This window comes from Halichoerus grypus, chromosome 9 (genome assembly GCF_964656455.1).
Source record: "Halichoerus grypus chromosome 9, mHalGry1.hap1.1, whole genome shotgun sequence".
Classification (NCBI taxonomy): domain Eukaryota; kingdom Metazoa; phylum Chordata; class Mammalia; order Carnivora; family Phocidae; genus Halichoerus; species Halichoerus grypus.
The window spans coordinates 110,023,600-110,038,540 of record NC_135720.1 but is presented as its reverse complement, the minus strand read 5'-3'; the positions used below and the strand labels follow the sequence as shown (position 1 = coordinate 110,038,540).

Here is a 14,941-nt window from a genome sequence, read left to right as displayed (position 1 = left end):
GATGCTGTTCTTATAAGAAGAGAGTACGCAGTGTAGTGGACCCACAGAACTTCAACATGGAAATAGACCTTAAAACTGCTAACCCAGGAAATGAGGCAACACAAACCCTCCGTACACTGTGCATTACCATTAAATTTTTCCATTGGAAGCCCAGACAGAAGAAATTTGTCTGAGATATTTTACTGAAAAGGCATCCTAAACAGTTCTTTTCCTCTAAGCCTCTGGTGAACTTCCCACAATATATGAGAGATAAACCATATAAGTGGATGGGAAGACTCAATATCATAAAATACTGATTTGCAAATGAATCTATTAATGTAATGCAATTTAATAAAAATGTTGATGGGTTTTTCATTGAACTGAATAAGCTGGTTCTAAAATCTATGTTTATTTATTTATTATTTATTTTATGTTTATTTATTATTATTACTTATTTATTTAAAGATTTTTTAAAAGATTTTTATTTATTTATCAGAGAGAGAGAGAACACACAAGCAGGAGGGAGGGGCAGAAGGAGAAGCAGACTCCCCACTGATCAGGGAGCCTGATGTGGGGCTTGATTCCAGGATCTCGCATCATGACCTGAGCCAAAGGCAGACACTTAACTGAGCCACCCACGCATCCCTAGATTCTATTTTTAGATTCCCCAACTAGGCAAGATGCATTTGGAGAATAAATAAGTAGCGGAACCTACCCTTCTAGATAATAAGATTTACTATAAAGCTATAGTAAGATAGTGTGGTAACAACACTGGTAGGTATAAAACAATAAATGGAAACTGTGGTAGGCAGCTCTAGATGGCACCAATAATCCCCACCTCCAGATATTCACATTCTTGTGTTATCCCCTCCCCCTGAGTATGGATTTAATGACTCACTTCTAAATAATAGAATATGGCAGAAGTGATGGGATATCACTTCTGAGATTGGATTATATAGTGATTCTTATCTTGGGAGCTCTTTCTCACTTTGTTGTTCTTCAGTCTCTCACTCAGAGGGTAAGCAAGCTGCCACATTTTTTTTTTTTTAAGATTTTATTTGTTTATTTGACAGAGAGAGAGAACACAAGCAGGGGGAGTGGCAGGCAGAGGGAGAAGCAGGCTCCCCGCTGAGCAGGGACCCCAATGTGGGGCTCGATCCCAGGACCTTGGGATCATGACCCCAGCTGAAGGCAGCCTCTTAACCAACTGAGCCACCCAGGCGCCCCAAGCTGCCACATTGTGAGCAACACTATGGAGAGACTCATGTGGCAAGGAACTGATTGAGGTCTCTTGTCAACAGCCAGTGAGGACCGGAAGCTGGCCAACAGCCACTTAGAAGTGGGTCCTGTCCCAGTATAGCTTTGAGGTAACTGCTGCCCTGGATGACCCCTTAGTTTTGACCTTGTAAGAAACCTTGAGCCAGAACTATCCATCTAGATCATTCCCAGATTCCTAACCTACAGAAACTATCAGATAACAAATTTTTGTTGTTTTTAGCTGCTAAGTTTTGGGATAACTTGTTGTGCAGCAATACACAACTAATATACACACACATACAAAAACTTGATATCTACCAGAACTAGTACTGCAGATCAGTTGGGGGAAGATCAATTTTTCAATGAATGGTGTTAGGACACCATAGTTTATATGAAAAAAGAAAAGAATTTTCTATTTCATACCATAAAGAAAAACAGAAGTTCAAGTGTATTAAAAATATAAATGTGAAAAAGCAAAACTTAAAAACATAAAGAACAAAATATCAGAGAATATCTTTATGAATTCACGAGTCGGACTCCGTGCTCAGCAGGGAGATGCAGATGTAGTTAAGGATCTCAAGGTGAGATCATCCTGCATCTACAGTGGACCTATTACAGGACAAAGAACTAGTTCCCTCATTGTATTTTTAGGGTCTTGGGCAGTCTAACCATTTACTGTTTTATATATGCTACATGGTGTTTTCTTTCTATTAAGCCTCAAGAAAACTCTCTGGATTGTGTATTTTTCCCATATCTCAGGTATCCTCAGGCAGTGTTCTATGCACCTAGTTTTCTGCCAGAGATAATGAAATTATTACAGTGCTACAAACCGAATACTGCAATGCACATCTTTATTTTTTTTTTTTAGATTTATTTATTTTTTTAAGAGAGAAAGAGAACGGTCACCCACGTCAGTTGGGGGAGGGGCAGAAGGAGAGGGCGAGAGAGAATCCTCAAGGAGACTCTCTGCTGAGCGTGGAGCCTGACGCATGGCTCAATCCCAGGACTCCGAGATCATGACCTGAGCTGAAATCCAGAGCTGGCTGCTCAACCGACTGAGCCACCCAGTGCCCCTGCAATGCGTATCTTTAGAACAAAAGCTCTGTCTATATTTAGCACAGTATTCTTTCCTTCCTTCCCTCCCTCCCTCCTTCCTTTCTTTTCTTTCTTTCCTTTCTCTTTTTCCTTCCTTCCTTTTTTTCTTTCTTTCTTCTTTCTTTCTTCCTTCCTTCCTTCCTTTCTTTCCTTCTTTCCTTTCTTTCTTTCCTTCTTTCCTTCCTTCCTTCAAAGTGGGGCTTGAACTCACGACCCTGAGATCAAGACCTGAGCTGATATCAAGAGTCAAATGCTCAACTGACTGAGCTACCCAGACACCCCAGCACAGTATTATTTCTTTAGAATATATTTTCAAAAGAAGACTTTGTAGGTTAAGGCACATGGATATGTTTAAGGCTCTTTAAAGGATATAATATCCTGTAATTTGTTCCTTACTACATAAGAATATGCAGATATACCTCCTACTGGGAAGATGGCAAGGATTAAACCATAAGTGCCAAAAATAGATGATGAGGCCAAAAAAATGGGCCAGAGAGAGACCCTTTATTACTCACAGCCCAACAAATAGCAGTTCTGGCCCCAAGTACCACTGGGCAACACCATGGGCCCACATGCAGGCAGTGGACTGGGAGGCAGCTAAAGAATCCAAGACTAAGGGCTCATCATCTTTTGTAGCAAGCAGTAAACAAGCCAGGGCCCCTCCCTTGGGAAGTGAGCAGCTGTTCCTTAGTCCTGCTGTGATTGCTGTCATCTACTTAATTGCCTATACACTAGCTAAAGAAAACAGCTCAGAGTCAGAGGACAGTTAGGTCTTGCAGTTTGGCAAACTTTGCAAAGTGTGCAGGGGTCCTGTGGGCCCCATAACTTCATACTGCATAATTGCTGTATGGTATTTCTTAACATGGATAGAATGTGTTTAATTTAACTTTACTTGTGATTTTTATAATCATCGTTGCGCTTCGGTTTTGTTTTGTTTTGTTTTGTTTTAATCAGTTGGCAGATCTTCCAGCCCTCATTTTAGACTGACCTGCTCTATATTCAAAGATTGACTTTAACCCCTAATTAAAACCGACACCAGGCACACCATTTCAGAGAGTTACAAGAAAAACAGAAATGTACTGGAAAGGGAAGGGAGGGTGGGCTTTGAAAAGTTTTCTTCAGTCTGTTCTCCGTATTACCAGCTGCTGCAAAACCCCAGCTCATAGGTTTCTGAGCAAATTCAACAGAAAAGATTTAATATTCTCAAGTGAAACACTAAGTAAAGACTTTCAACAAGTGAAACACTAAGTAACTTCAGAAACTATAAAGGTCGTAGGGGCACTGGACTGACTCAGTGGTTGGGGTGGAGCTTGGAACTCTTGATCTCAGGGTTGTGAGTTCGAGCCCCACCTTCTACTTAAAAAAAGACTACTTAAAAAAAATTTTTTTTTAAAGATTTTATTTATTTATTTGACAGAGAGAGAGCAGGAGAGCATAGACAGGGGTAGTGGCAGAGGGGGAGGGAGAAGCAGATCCCCAGCTGAGCAGGGAGCCTGATGTGGGGCTTGATCCCAGGACCCTGAGATCATGACCTCATTGAAGCAGTCGCTTAACCGACTGAGGCACCGAGGCGCCCTGAGACTACTTAAAAATTGAAAGAAAATCTTGGGGTGCCTCAGTGTCTCAGTCTGTTCAGCGTATAGTATAAAGGTCCTAGAAAATTTACTCATTTCCATGCCAATCCTCTCTCAAAGCACACCTTGGAACCCTCCCCAGCCCCCACCCCCTCAATTTCCCCTCTAGGCAGCTGCCCTTTAGTGACCCCGGCCTCTCCTCGCTGTTTCACTTCTCTGGCTCTCAAGGTTGGGGGGGTGGGGGGGGCGGCAGGGCGTGTCCTCACAGAACTGCGCGCGGGCGGGGGTCGTGGAGCCTCTCACCCGCCGCCCCGCACCCCGCGCCTCATACCCCGCGGGGAGCAGCGCCCTGCAGAGCCCGCGCGCGGCGCCCCAGAGCGAACCGGTGTCGGACTTCCAACGGCCGAGCCTCGGTGGCAGCCGAGCCAGAGGCAGCTCCCCCGGCGCAGCGCGGCCACCTGGCCCGCCTGGGTGATTGGCGGGTGGCGGCGGGTCGCGGCAGGTGAGTGCGCCCCCGCTCCTGCCCGGAGCCCTCCCGCCCTGGGGTGCCCCGCCCGCTTTCCTCCCTGGCTGGGGACTGGAGTGGGTGCTAGAATTCAGTCCCTCACCTCCTGACCAGCCCAGTTAACACCCTGCTGCAAAACCCCAGCTCAGTCACCGCCTTTTGTAAATCCCAGTGTGTTCCCTGGACGTCTGACTTCATCCCATTCCCCCTTCTAAGAATTCAAAAGTAAGACAGACAAAATCTCTCCTCCTCCAGGTTTATTTTTCCAACCTCTCTCTTCCTCACTCCCCTGCGCCCCGAAAGTCTCATCACTGAACTTACCACTTTTCCCAAGCAAACCCTGCCTTTTCCTGCTTTCTTGCGTTTACACTCTAGCTCCCCCACTTCTGGCCTAGAATATTAACCCTCTTCCATGTTCTCGTGACAGCTCTTCAGACCCAACTCCAATGTTACCTTCTCTGTCAGATTTTTTCCAGAAGTTTCTTTTTCTGCCAGTCTCTCTCAGCCCTTTGCTAATTCACCTTTTCTCGACATTGACTACCCTGTGTGTGTTTAACGGTCTTTCTCCCCAATTTGTGCGTTTTGCTTCGGGGGAGCCTCTTAGTTTTATATATAGGCCGCGGGGGCACACTGAAGCACACTGAAGACCCTCAACAATCACGAATGAACTAATGCATGAAAGGATAGGGTTACGGAAATGGGTTCTAGAAAAAGGAGTGTGGTTGAAGTGGCTGTACGCTTAGCACACCGGTATACAACTTGCTCACTTCGGTATCCCCTTTTTTTTTTTTTAAGATTTTATTTATTTGACAGAGAGAGAGAGAAAGAGACAGCGAGAGAGGGAACACAAGAAGGGGGAATGGGAGAGGGAGAAGCAGGCTTCCCGCGGAGCAGGGAGCCCGATGCGGGGCTCGATCCCAGGACCCCGGGACCATGACTTGAGCCGAAGGCAGACGCTTAACGACTGAGCCACTCAGGTGCCCCTCACTTTGCTCTTCCTATGCGTGGAGAAGTCCACTGTCCTATTGCTCCTGAAAATGAGCAGGGATGACTTTGTGGACATGCAATTAACCTTCAAATTGAACTTAAGGAGAAGGGATGGTGGAATTTTAGAATAATTGCATGTGGGATCCAGTTGTCTGTGGAGGAGATGGGAGGAGGGGAAAGAGATGAACAGGTGTTCCTGAATTCATTCTGCACCAAGTGATGGCTAGCCAAGTATGAATACTTGGAGCCAGGACCTGCCTCTTTATTTAGCAAGTAATCTGGCTACATCTGAAAATTCATAGGGAATTTAAGGTTCTAAATATTAATGTTATAGGAGAAAATATTAACACGTGTTGTATGTTGTTGTATATGATACATACACATATAAGTAAAATATATAATATATAATATATAAAATATATAAAATCGTAATTTTATGATTTTTAAAAGGTATAAAATTGAAAAGTACAACTCTTCCCCTACTTTCCCCCTCTGTCTTTCTCTTTCAAGGTGATCACTGTTGATAAATTATTATGTATCTTCCCTGGAAAGCTTTTAATGTGTTTTATCAAATCTAAACTATTACCGATTATAATTTTATGCAATTACATAAATGTAAATTACATGTATGTGACTTCATGAAGGAAAAAATGTGAGGAAAGAAAAAATGTTGCCAATTAAGCCTTTTTAAAATGTGTATCTTAGAAAAGATAAAATATTATTTTATATGCATTTATATATACAGTTTTTAAAATGTATACAATTGGTATTAGGCAGTGTACCGTGCCTTGCTTTTTTCTTTCATGAAAGATGTGTTAGAGATTTTTCTATATCTGTATATGTAGCTCTACCTCATTCTTTTTCTTGCTAGGCTCTGTATTAAAATTTTATTAACAGGATACTGTTACCAAACTCATACTTGACTGTGCACCCAATGAGCAGTAAGCCAATGGCTAATGATGAAGTTTTAGAATATATGTGAGGTTCGGTGGGGTGAGGTCTGGAGCCGACGACCAAGAAAGAATTCTTGAGATGTCTTTGGTGCAAAATGGTGGTTTATTAAAGCATGGGGACAGGCCCCGTGGGCAGAAAGATCTGCTACACTGTGGTCTTGCAGAGTGGCTGATTATATACTCAGGAATTGGGGAGGTGAGGACAAAGGGAGTGTCCAAAGGATTGTCATATGCTAAAGAAGACTCTCAGAATAATGGAGACCTGGTTATTGTCAAGCCAAGCTGTTTTTCCCTCTACTGAGGTACTAACATGAAGACAGTTGGGAATTTCCTGGAGGAGTGTTACATTCCTCCTATCACATGTCCTTGTCAATGGGCTTTAGGTTTAGAAGAAATACAATTTTATTTACATTTCCTTCTGCCTCAGCCTCCCTTAATTTTATGAAGGGGAGGGTGATGTTAGGGCTTCAGGAACTGAGTTATGGGTCTCTGGAAGTTAGGCTATTGATAAGAAAGCTTCTTCCTTGTAAATTGCTAGGACATTTGTAAACTGAGGGAGACTTCTGTCCTGCAAGACTGTGATCTCTATCAGTTAACCATTTGTTTTTCCTTTAGGGCAGCCAGGAGTGCCTGAGGACTGGGGGTGTAGGGTGCCAGCTTCTGGGGGGCTGGGGGTATAGGGTGCTAACTTCTGCTTTGTCCTCAGCTCGCCTTCTGCTTCCTCATCAGCTAACACACCAGTTTTGAAGCAAAGAAACCTTTATTATCAGAAGGGCAGCCCAACAGGAAGGCAGAGGTCATTCCCAAAGCTGCTTTCCCCTGAACTGAATTCAGACATACAAAGGATCCTTTATTAAGGGATGTTTTGGTTATTTCCAGGAAATGTGTTTGTTTTTCTGCTTGTTTTTGCTATTATAAACATGTTGCAGTAAACAATCAACCTTCTCTGTATACATACATACATACAAATGGATATAATGTGTATAACGTAGTAAGCTAATTTATGTTTACTAAGATTTTCCCATTTCAATTATGTACTCTATTCAAAATTTTGCTACAATTTTTAGGAATTCTATATAAAGTAGTTGTATACATTTCCTAACTTACAATGAAATAGTTGTATCGGTCTTTAGAAGTGGTAAGCTGATATTTTATATTTAGAGTTCATTATGTGCCAAGTATGACCTGGCATTTGAAAACCATGTAGAAAATGCATCTCAAATTATTTTGTAAGAGGAAGAATTCTATACTTACCCTAAGCAAAATCTCTCCAAATGGGCAGTGGTTATTTATTTATTTAGAGTGTCTCAGATATATGATTTACTTTAAAAATGTTAAACCATGGGATTCCTGGGTGGCTCAGTCTTTGGGCATCTGTCTTCAGCTCAGGTCATGATCCCAGGGTCCTGGGATCGAGCCCTGCATCGGGCTCCCTGCTCGGCGGGAAGCCTGCTTCTCCTTCTCCCACTCTCCTTGCTTGTGTTCCTGCTCTCACTACCTCTCTCTCTGTCAGATAAATAAATAAAATCTTTAAAAAAAATGTTAAACCATAACAAATTACTTAGAATTTATTTATTTCTAAGTCACAATAGTGATTAATACCTGGGTATCAGTTTCCTTATATTCAGTGTTTGTTCACAGACTGCTAACCATAAAGACTCTTTAATGTTCACAAAATAAGAGCTTAACCTGTCCTTTGCTTGAAATATTGGGACGCCTGGCTGGCTCAGGGTGGAGCATGTGACTCTTGATCTCAAGGTTGTGGGTTCCAGCCCCATGTTGGGTGTAGAGATTACTTAATAAAATCTTTAAAAGAAAGAGAAATATATATGTCAGCACTCAGTAGAGCACAAGTTAAACTCTTTACTTAGTACATGTATCTGTGAGTAATCTAATGTTTCAGAGATCAAATGCTTTTTATTTTTCCTTAAATAGCTTCACATAAATTCCAAGGAAACTAAGGTGACACACATAGAAAGCGTATGCATGCTATACTGAAATATGTTTACCTATATTGAAGCTATCGATTATGTTTATTAGATTACCATACAAGCAGAGTAACTGACAGTGACCTTTTCCCGTGTATTTTGTGATAAACTTGACATGTTCTTTTTTAAAAAGATTTATTTATTTATTTATTTATTTATTTATTTATTTATTTAAGAGACGGAGGTGGGTAGGAGCAGAGGGAGGGAGAAAGAATCCTGAAGCAGACTCCCCACTGAGCGTGGAGCCTGAACCCTGCTCTGTCCCAGGACCCTGAGATCATGACCTGGAGCTGAAATCAAGAGTCAGTCACTCAACCAACTAAGCCACCCAGGCGCCCCTTGACAAATTCTTGATTAGGAGATTTTCAGAACTACTTAGGAGTGCTAGAAAAAAAGCACTGGTAGAACTGAGCCAATTTCCTAACATGTTAACATTAAGATCTGTGCTTTATAAAAACCACATTTTATTATTCATGATTATTTTTTATTTTTTTCCATTCAAAAGAATATTAAATCGTTTATTGATTACACATGATAATGGTTGATACACAAGCTTTAATCCCCATCTATAATTTTATCTGATACCATAATTCAATTTAGATATATTGCATAGGATGTGCCAACAATCATATTAATAACCAAATAAACTCCAGGACTTTGCTTGGGTGACCCTTTTAGTGGTGAACTCCAGATCACAACACATTAACTGTCAGTTCAACTACACCAAGGTTTGTGGAGACAATGGCTTCTGTGCCCAAGCAGGTTGCAAATCAATTTCGAATGGAACCTGGCATCACCCTGAAGGAATTCTAACTTCACACTGTTGGGGTAGTATACCAAGATGGCTTCAGAGTAGACTAACTTCACACAGCACATTTAAAAGAAGACACCTTTATTCAGCGTCATGATCAGACTATTACATTTAGCAATCAACAGCATGGGTGCAAAAAAAAAAAAAATCTACGTTAAAACCCTTTGTTGGAATGCTTTACACTTTCCACAGAACAGAAACTAAAATAACCTGTTATACAATTAGCCACAAATACAGTCCTCGAGTTTTTTGCCCATACACATGAGTATTGTCTAAAACATGTCTTCTTTGTAGCAGCGAGGCCCTGCCACCACTGTGCTTGGCTGAGTTCACAAATCTGCGGTAACCTGTAGCTTCCCTGTCACTTCTCGGGCTCTCCTCTCCTGCTAAGCCTTGTTTCCTGGCAGTAATGAAAGCCTCCTGCCACTGCCGTAGCTCCTGCCGCTGCTGGAACTGCCACAGCCACCTTGGTTTCGTGGTTTGGCAAAGTATTGGCCTCCACCACCACAGGGGCCAGAGCTTCTGCCTCCAAACTTCCCTCCTTTCATGGGTCCAAAATTTGAGGATTGATTGCTGTAATTGCCAAAATCATTATAGCTTCCGCCACCTCCAAAGTTGCTTCCATCGTTACCAAATCCGTTACAGCCATCCCCACTGCCACCATATCCACCACCACCTCGACTGCCACCAAAGCCACCTCGACCACGGAAGTTCCCTCCACGACCAAAGTTGTCATTCCCACCAAAACCACCTCCACGACCACCACCAAAGTTTCCAGAACCACTTCGACCTCTTTGGCTGGATGAAGCACTAGCCATCTCTTGCTTAGATAGGGCTTTCCTTACTTCACAGTTGTGGCCATTCACAGTATGGTATTTTTGAATGACAATCTTGTCTACAGAGTCACGGTCATCAAATGTTACAAAAGCAAAACCTCTCTTTTTGCCACTGCCCCGGTCAGTCATGATCTCGATCACTTCAATTTTCCCATACTGTTCAAAATAATCTCTTAGGTGATGTTCTTCAGTGTCTTCTTTAATGCCACCAACAAAAATCTTTTTCACAGTTAAGTGGGCACCAGGTCTTTGAGAATCTTCTCCTGAGACAGCCCTCTTTGGTTCCATAACTCTTCCATCCACCTTGTGTGGCCTTGCGTTCATGGCTGCATCCACCTCCTCCACAGTGGCATATGTGACAAACCCAAAGCTTCTGGAGTGCTTGGTGTTTGGATCTCTCATTACCACACAGTCCTTAAGCGTTCCCCATTGCTCAAAATGACTCCTCAGACTCTCATCGGTTGTTTCAAAGCTCAAACCTCCGATGAAGAGCTTCCGCAGCTGTTCAGGCTCTTTGGGAGACTCTGACTTAGACATGATGGCGGTGGGAGGGGAGACTTTAAAGATGCTTACTCGGCAGCGTCCACGGGCAGAAAGGAGTAATCTAACGAATGTATCTTGATTTATTTATTTTAACTGATAGTGAATTCTTGCTATTTGTAGTCTTTTGGAAGAACAAATGTAATATGGCATAATTCTAAGCTTTATTTTTTTTCCCAACTGCTTCCCTTTTTGATCTCTTTATAGCTTTTCATGCCTTTACCTCTTTTCTTTTCTCTCTATATTTCTTCCCTCTCTTCTTATTGAATCCTACCTATTCTTCAAGGGCAACTTATGTCCATATCCTCCGTGAAATTCTCTTTGTCTATTTTGTCTATACTAATTTTCCTTCCTCTAAATTTTCCAGTAGAGCTCCACAATTTTATTTTATTTTTTATTTTTTTATTTTTTAAAAGATTATATTTATTTGAGAGAGAGAATGAGCAGTGGGGAGGGGCAGAGGGAGAGAGAGAGAGAGAGAGAAAAGCAGACATCCTACTGAGTAGGAAGCCCAGTGCAGGCTCCATCCCAGGACCTGGGGATCATGACCTGAGCCCAAGGCAGACGCTTAACCCTCAGAGCCACTCAGGCACCCCTGAGCTCCACAATTTTACTCTTGATTGATTTGCAAAGATTACTTTATCTCTCCAATAGCATTGTGAATCTTTGAGGACAAGAGTCCTGTCTTGTTTTCTGCCTCCCAGAGTGAGTAACATAGCCCTGGGCACGTAGTAGTTACTCACACCACTTTGCATGGGGACTGGGGCTGTGGCACAGGAGGGAGGGAGAAGCTTCCTTTTTTTTTTTTTTTTTCCCTTTCTACACTTGTTTTCAGTGAGATTTCCTTCTCTAAGCCTATGGATTCAGCCTGACCTTAGTAACCATAGGTACTGTTTAACCTAACTGGTGGTATTCAGGACTAAATTAAGCATTTTTAGCTTTAATATTCTTTCTTTGCAAGATCACAAATAACTACTTGAACAAGGGGGAAGACTGGTGCCTACAGATGGGTAATAGTGTGTAAACTAATTCTATCTCTTTTTACCTTTCTCTCTTAATTTAGTTTCAAAATGCCTTTTTTTTTTTTTTTTAATTTCCTTGTGGGTTTAAGGGGAAATTTTCCAAACTAAAGCCTCCTGCCAGACAGTCAATAAATTGGTCATTTCCTTTTTTTAAAAAATCTTTTTATTATTTTTTTATTTTATTACTATTTTTCTTTTTTTTTAAAGATTTTGTTTGTTTGTTTATTTGACAGAGAGAGACACAGTGAAAGAGGGAACACAAGCAGGGGGAGTGGGAGAGGGAGAAGCAGGCTTCCTGCTGAGCAGGGAGCCCGATGCGGGGCTCGATCCCAGGACTCTGGGATCATGACCTGAGCCGAAGGTAGACGCTTAACGACTGAGCCACCCAGGCGCCCCTATTACTATTTTTCTTAAGTAATCTCTCCACCCAACATGGGGCTTGAACTCATGACCCCAAGATCAAGAGTTGCATGCTCTATAGACTGAGCCAGCGAGGAGCCCCAATTCGTCATTTCCTTAGTGCAGCTTATCATATTTTCTTTTTTAAAAAATAGCATTTTAAAATGGAGTTATACAATTACTTCACTAAGGCATACCCTTCAGTGGTTTTTATTATAGGCACTGTGTTGTACAACCACAGGTAATCACTATCTAATCCCAGAACATTTCCATTACGCAAAAAAAGAAACCCAGGCCTATTAGCAGGTAGGCCCAATTCTTCCTCCCTCATGCCCTGACTACCACATCTATTTTCTGTCTCTATGGATTTGCCTTTTCTGGACATTTCATGTAAATGGACTCATATAATATGTGGCCTTTTGTGTCTGGCTTCTTTCACTTTGTGTGGTGTTTTCAAGATTCATCCATGCTGTAGCATGGGATGGTCCTTCATTCCTTCTTATGACAGAATAATATTCCGTTATAAGTGTATGCCACATTTTGTTTATCCACTCATCACCTAACTGGATTGTTTATCCAGTTTGGGTTGTTTCCAATTTGAGCTCAATATGAATAATGCTGCCATGAACATTCGTATACAAATTTTTGTGCAAACAGATTTTTTTTTTTTAAAAGATTTTATTTATTTATTTGACAGAGAGAGACACAGCGAGAGAGGGAACACAAGCAGGGGGAGTGGGAGAGGGAGAAGCAGGCTTCCCGCGGAGCAGGGAGCCCGATGCGGGGCTCGATCCCAGGACCCTGGGATCATGACCTGAGCCAAAGGCAGACGCCCAACGACTGAGCCACCCAGGCGCCCCTGTGCAAACAGATTTTATCAATTCTCTTGGGTGGAATTAGTGGCTCATTTGCTAATTCTATGTTTAGCTTTCTGAGGAACTGCCAAACTGTTTTCCTCAGAGGCTGCACAATTTTACTTTCCCACCAGCAATGTATGAAGATTTAAACTTCTTTATGACCTTCTCAACCCTCTTTATTGTCTTTTTAAAAAATTTAGAGCCATCCTACTGGGTGTAAAGTGCCATCTCATGGTGGTTTTGATTTGCATTTTCCTAGGGGCTAGTGGTGTTGAGTGTCTTTCCATGTGCTTGTGGGTCATGTTTTTTACACACATATATATAAATATATGTATTTGTTAAGCATAGTTATATATCTCACCAAGCATGGAACTTGGCATTTAGTTGTTGACAATTAGTATTACTTCCCTAGTCTTTGTGGAATGCATATGGATCCTACCAAGACCTACCTTAGATGACAGCTTCTCCTTAGAGATTTCCTTCTTGAGTTTTCTCCTCTGATGCTGCAGATTCTTGTGCATACCTTAGCTGGTTCTAAAGAAACTGTGAAGTGTTTATTGGTATGTTTGGCCTCCCTCATTAGGCTGTGAGCTCCTTGCCAATGCCTAGAGGTGAGAGAACAGTGCTGGTTTCAGGAATGGCCAGAGCTGCTGTGAACTCAGGCAGCACCCAGGGCAAAGGCAATGGAAGAAATTGGAGAGAGAGCTTGGAACCAAGTCAGGAAAGCCTTGGAGGACACAAGAATTTGTATTTGGCACCCAGAGGAGGACTTTAAGCAGGGCAGTCGTATGATATGATCTGAAGTTCAGAAAGACCATTTTTGTCTGTGTAATTGGGTAAGACCTGTACCTTCTCTGGATCTTAGTTTCATTAGCAGTAAAAAGGGAGAGCTGAACTAGATAATTTCTGTGTTTTGTTTTGTTTTGTTTCTAGTTCTGAAATGATGTGCCATGAATCTCAACTATCTGGACTCCTCAGGGAATGAACTGTGTTGGATAATAACATTTTCTGAAAATTTAATCTGTGCTAACACTTAAAAAATACTAGCCATTTTTAGATGAAAAACTCATGAAGATTAATTGCATACTTCCCTGACTTCTTAAATATAATGTCATGATTCAGTTTTCATCTTTCCTTGATGGCTTAAATAATAGTAGCTCTACAGTGGCTTAAATAACTCTGTGGATCAAGAAAGAGCACTGGTTGCCTACAAAGAAGCTCTCCAGCCCTACTGAGTTCAGTCAGTGTATGTGTTTTACCATTACATTGAAATTAAAGTAAATTTTGCTTTGGTTTCAGCCTGTCAACATCCTCTGAGAGCAGGCATGATTCTCTTACTGAGTAAAATGAACTGTTTTGCAGAATTCAAAAGCATAGATTGGAGCAGAGTGACAGGCAGTTGCTATGACTTCACTAATATGTATCATTATACTTGTTCTTGGTATACTGTAGGTAACAGGGTCAACTCTAGGCCAATTTCAAGGATAAACATGTAATGCACACACAACTCCTGGGTATTGTAGATCATAGTGTCCAGTAATAACTCAGAGATGTTTACTTGTTACTTCCAAGAAAATTTACTCACATGTAAAGAAAATAGACATTAGATTGTGGTCAAGGAACAAAGACAAAAACTGGGATTTATAAAAGAGAGAGGAAAGAGGAATGAGAAAAAAATCTGCAAACAGTTTGGGAACAATTGTTCTGGTTTGCAGATCTTGGGCATGAGTGCTTATCTGGCAGCAAACAGATTAATCAGTTTGGGTATTTCTGTTCTTGAGTAGGCCGACTTAGGATATCAAAGGAAACCATTTCAGCTGTTGATGGGATCTTCCGAAAAGCTGGAGGGGGCAGCTGTGGGGTGCAGGTTACAGGCTGTCTCTGTGTCTTACGGAGGGCTGCTCGTGTCCCTCCATAAGAAACACCATCTAACTTAGGCCAGGTGTGCACACGTGTCCTCAGAATTTCTCATTAGCAAGCCTCTTTCTCTGTCTTCTTTTGAACTCTCGCTTTGGAAATTTTGCTGTTGCTGTTCTTCAAGGGTTTACTATTATCCTGGCTTCTGGATTTTAGCCATAGCCTGAAAACTTGTTTATTTAGATGGCGGTCCGATGACTGTCCTATGATGTGATTTTCTA

General features: G+C 41.8%; 2 protein-coding genes and 1 long non-coding RNA gene across 3 annotated transcripts in view; 1 reads left to right on the top strand and 2 right to left on the bottom strand.

Moving 5' to 3' along the window:
- The window catches only part of DNAH8 (dynein axonemal heavy chain 8), a 431,463-nt gene that overhangs the window by 43,493 nt on the left and 373,029 nt on the right, over positions 1–14,941 (top strand). The window lies entirely within an intron of this gene.
- LOC144379086 (uncharacterized) overlaps positions 9,045–14,941 on the bottom strand; it is a 231,690-nt gene continuing 225,793 nt past the window's right edge. Inside the window, exon 2 of the long non-coding RNA XR_013441270.1 lies at positions 9,045–9,228. This is a non-coding gene — a long non-coding RNA (uncharacterized LOC144379086). The remainder of the gene's footprint in view (positions 9,229–14,941) is intronic.
- On the bottom strand, positions 9,536–10,555 carry LOC118536986 (heterogeneous nuclear ribonucleoprotein A1-like). Its single transcript, XM_036094279.2, has one exon. The coding sequence runs from the start codon at positions 10,520–10,522 to the stop codon at positions 9,536–9,538; it is 987 nt and encodes a 328-aa protein (XP_035950172.1). The 5' UTR covers positions 10,523–10,555.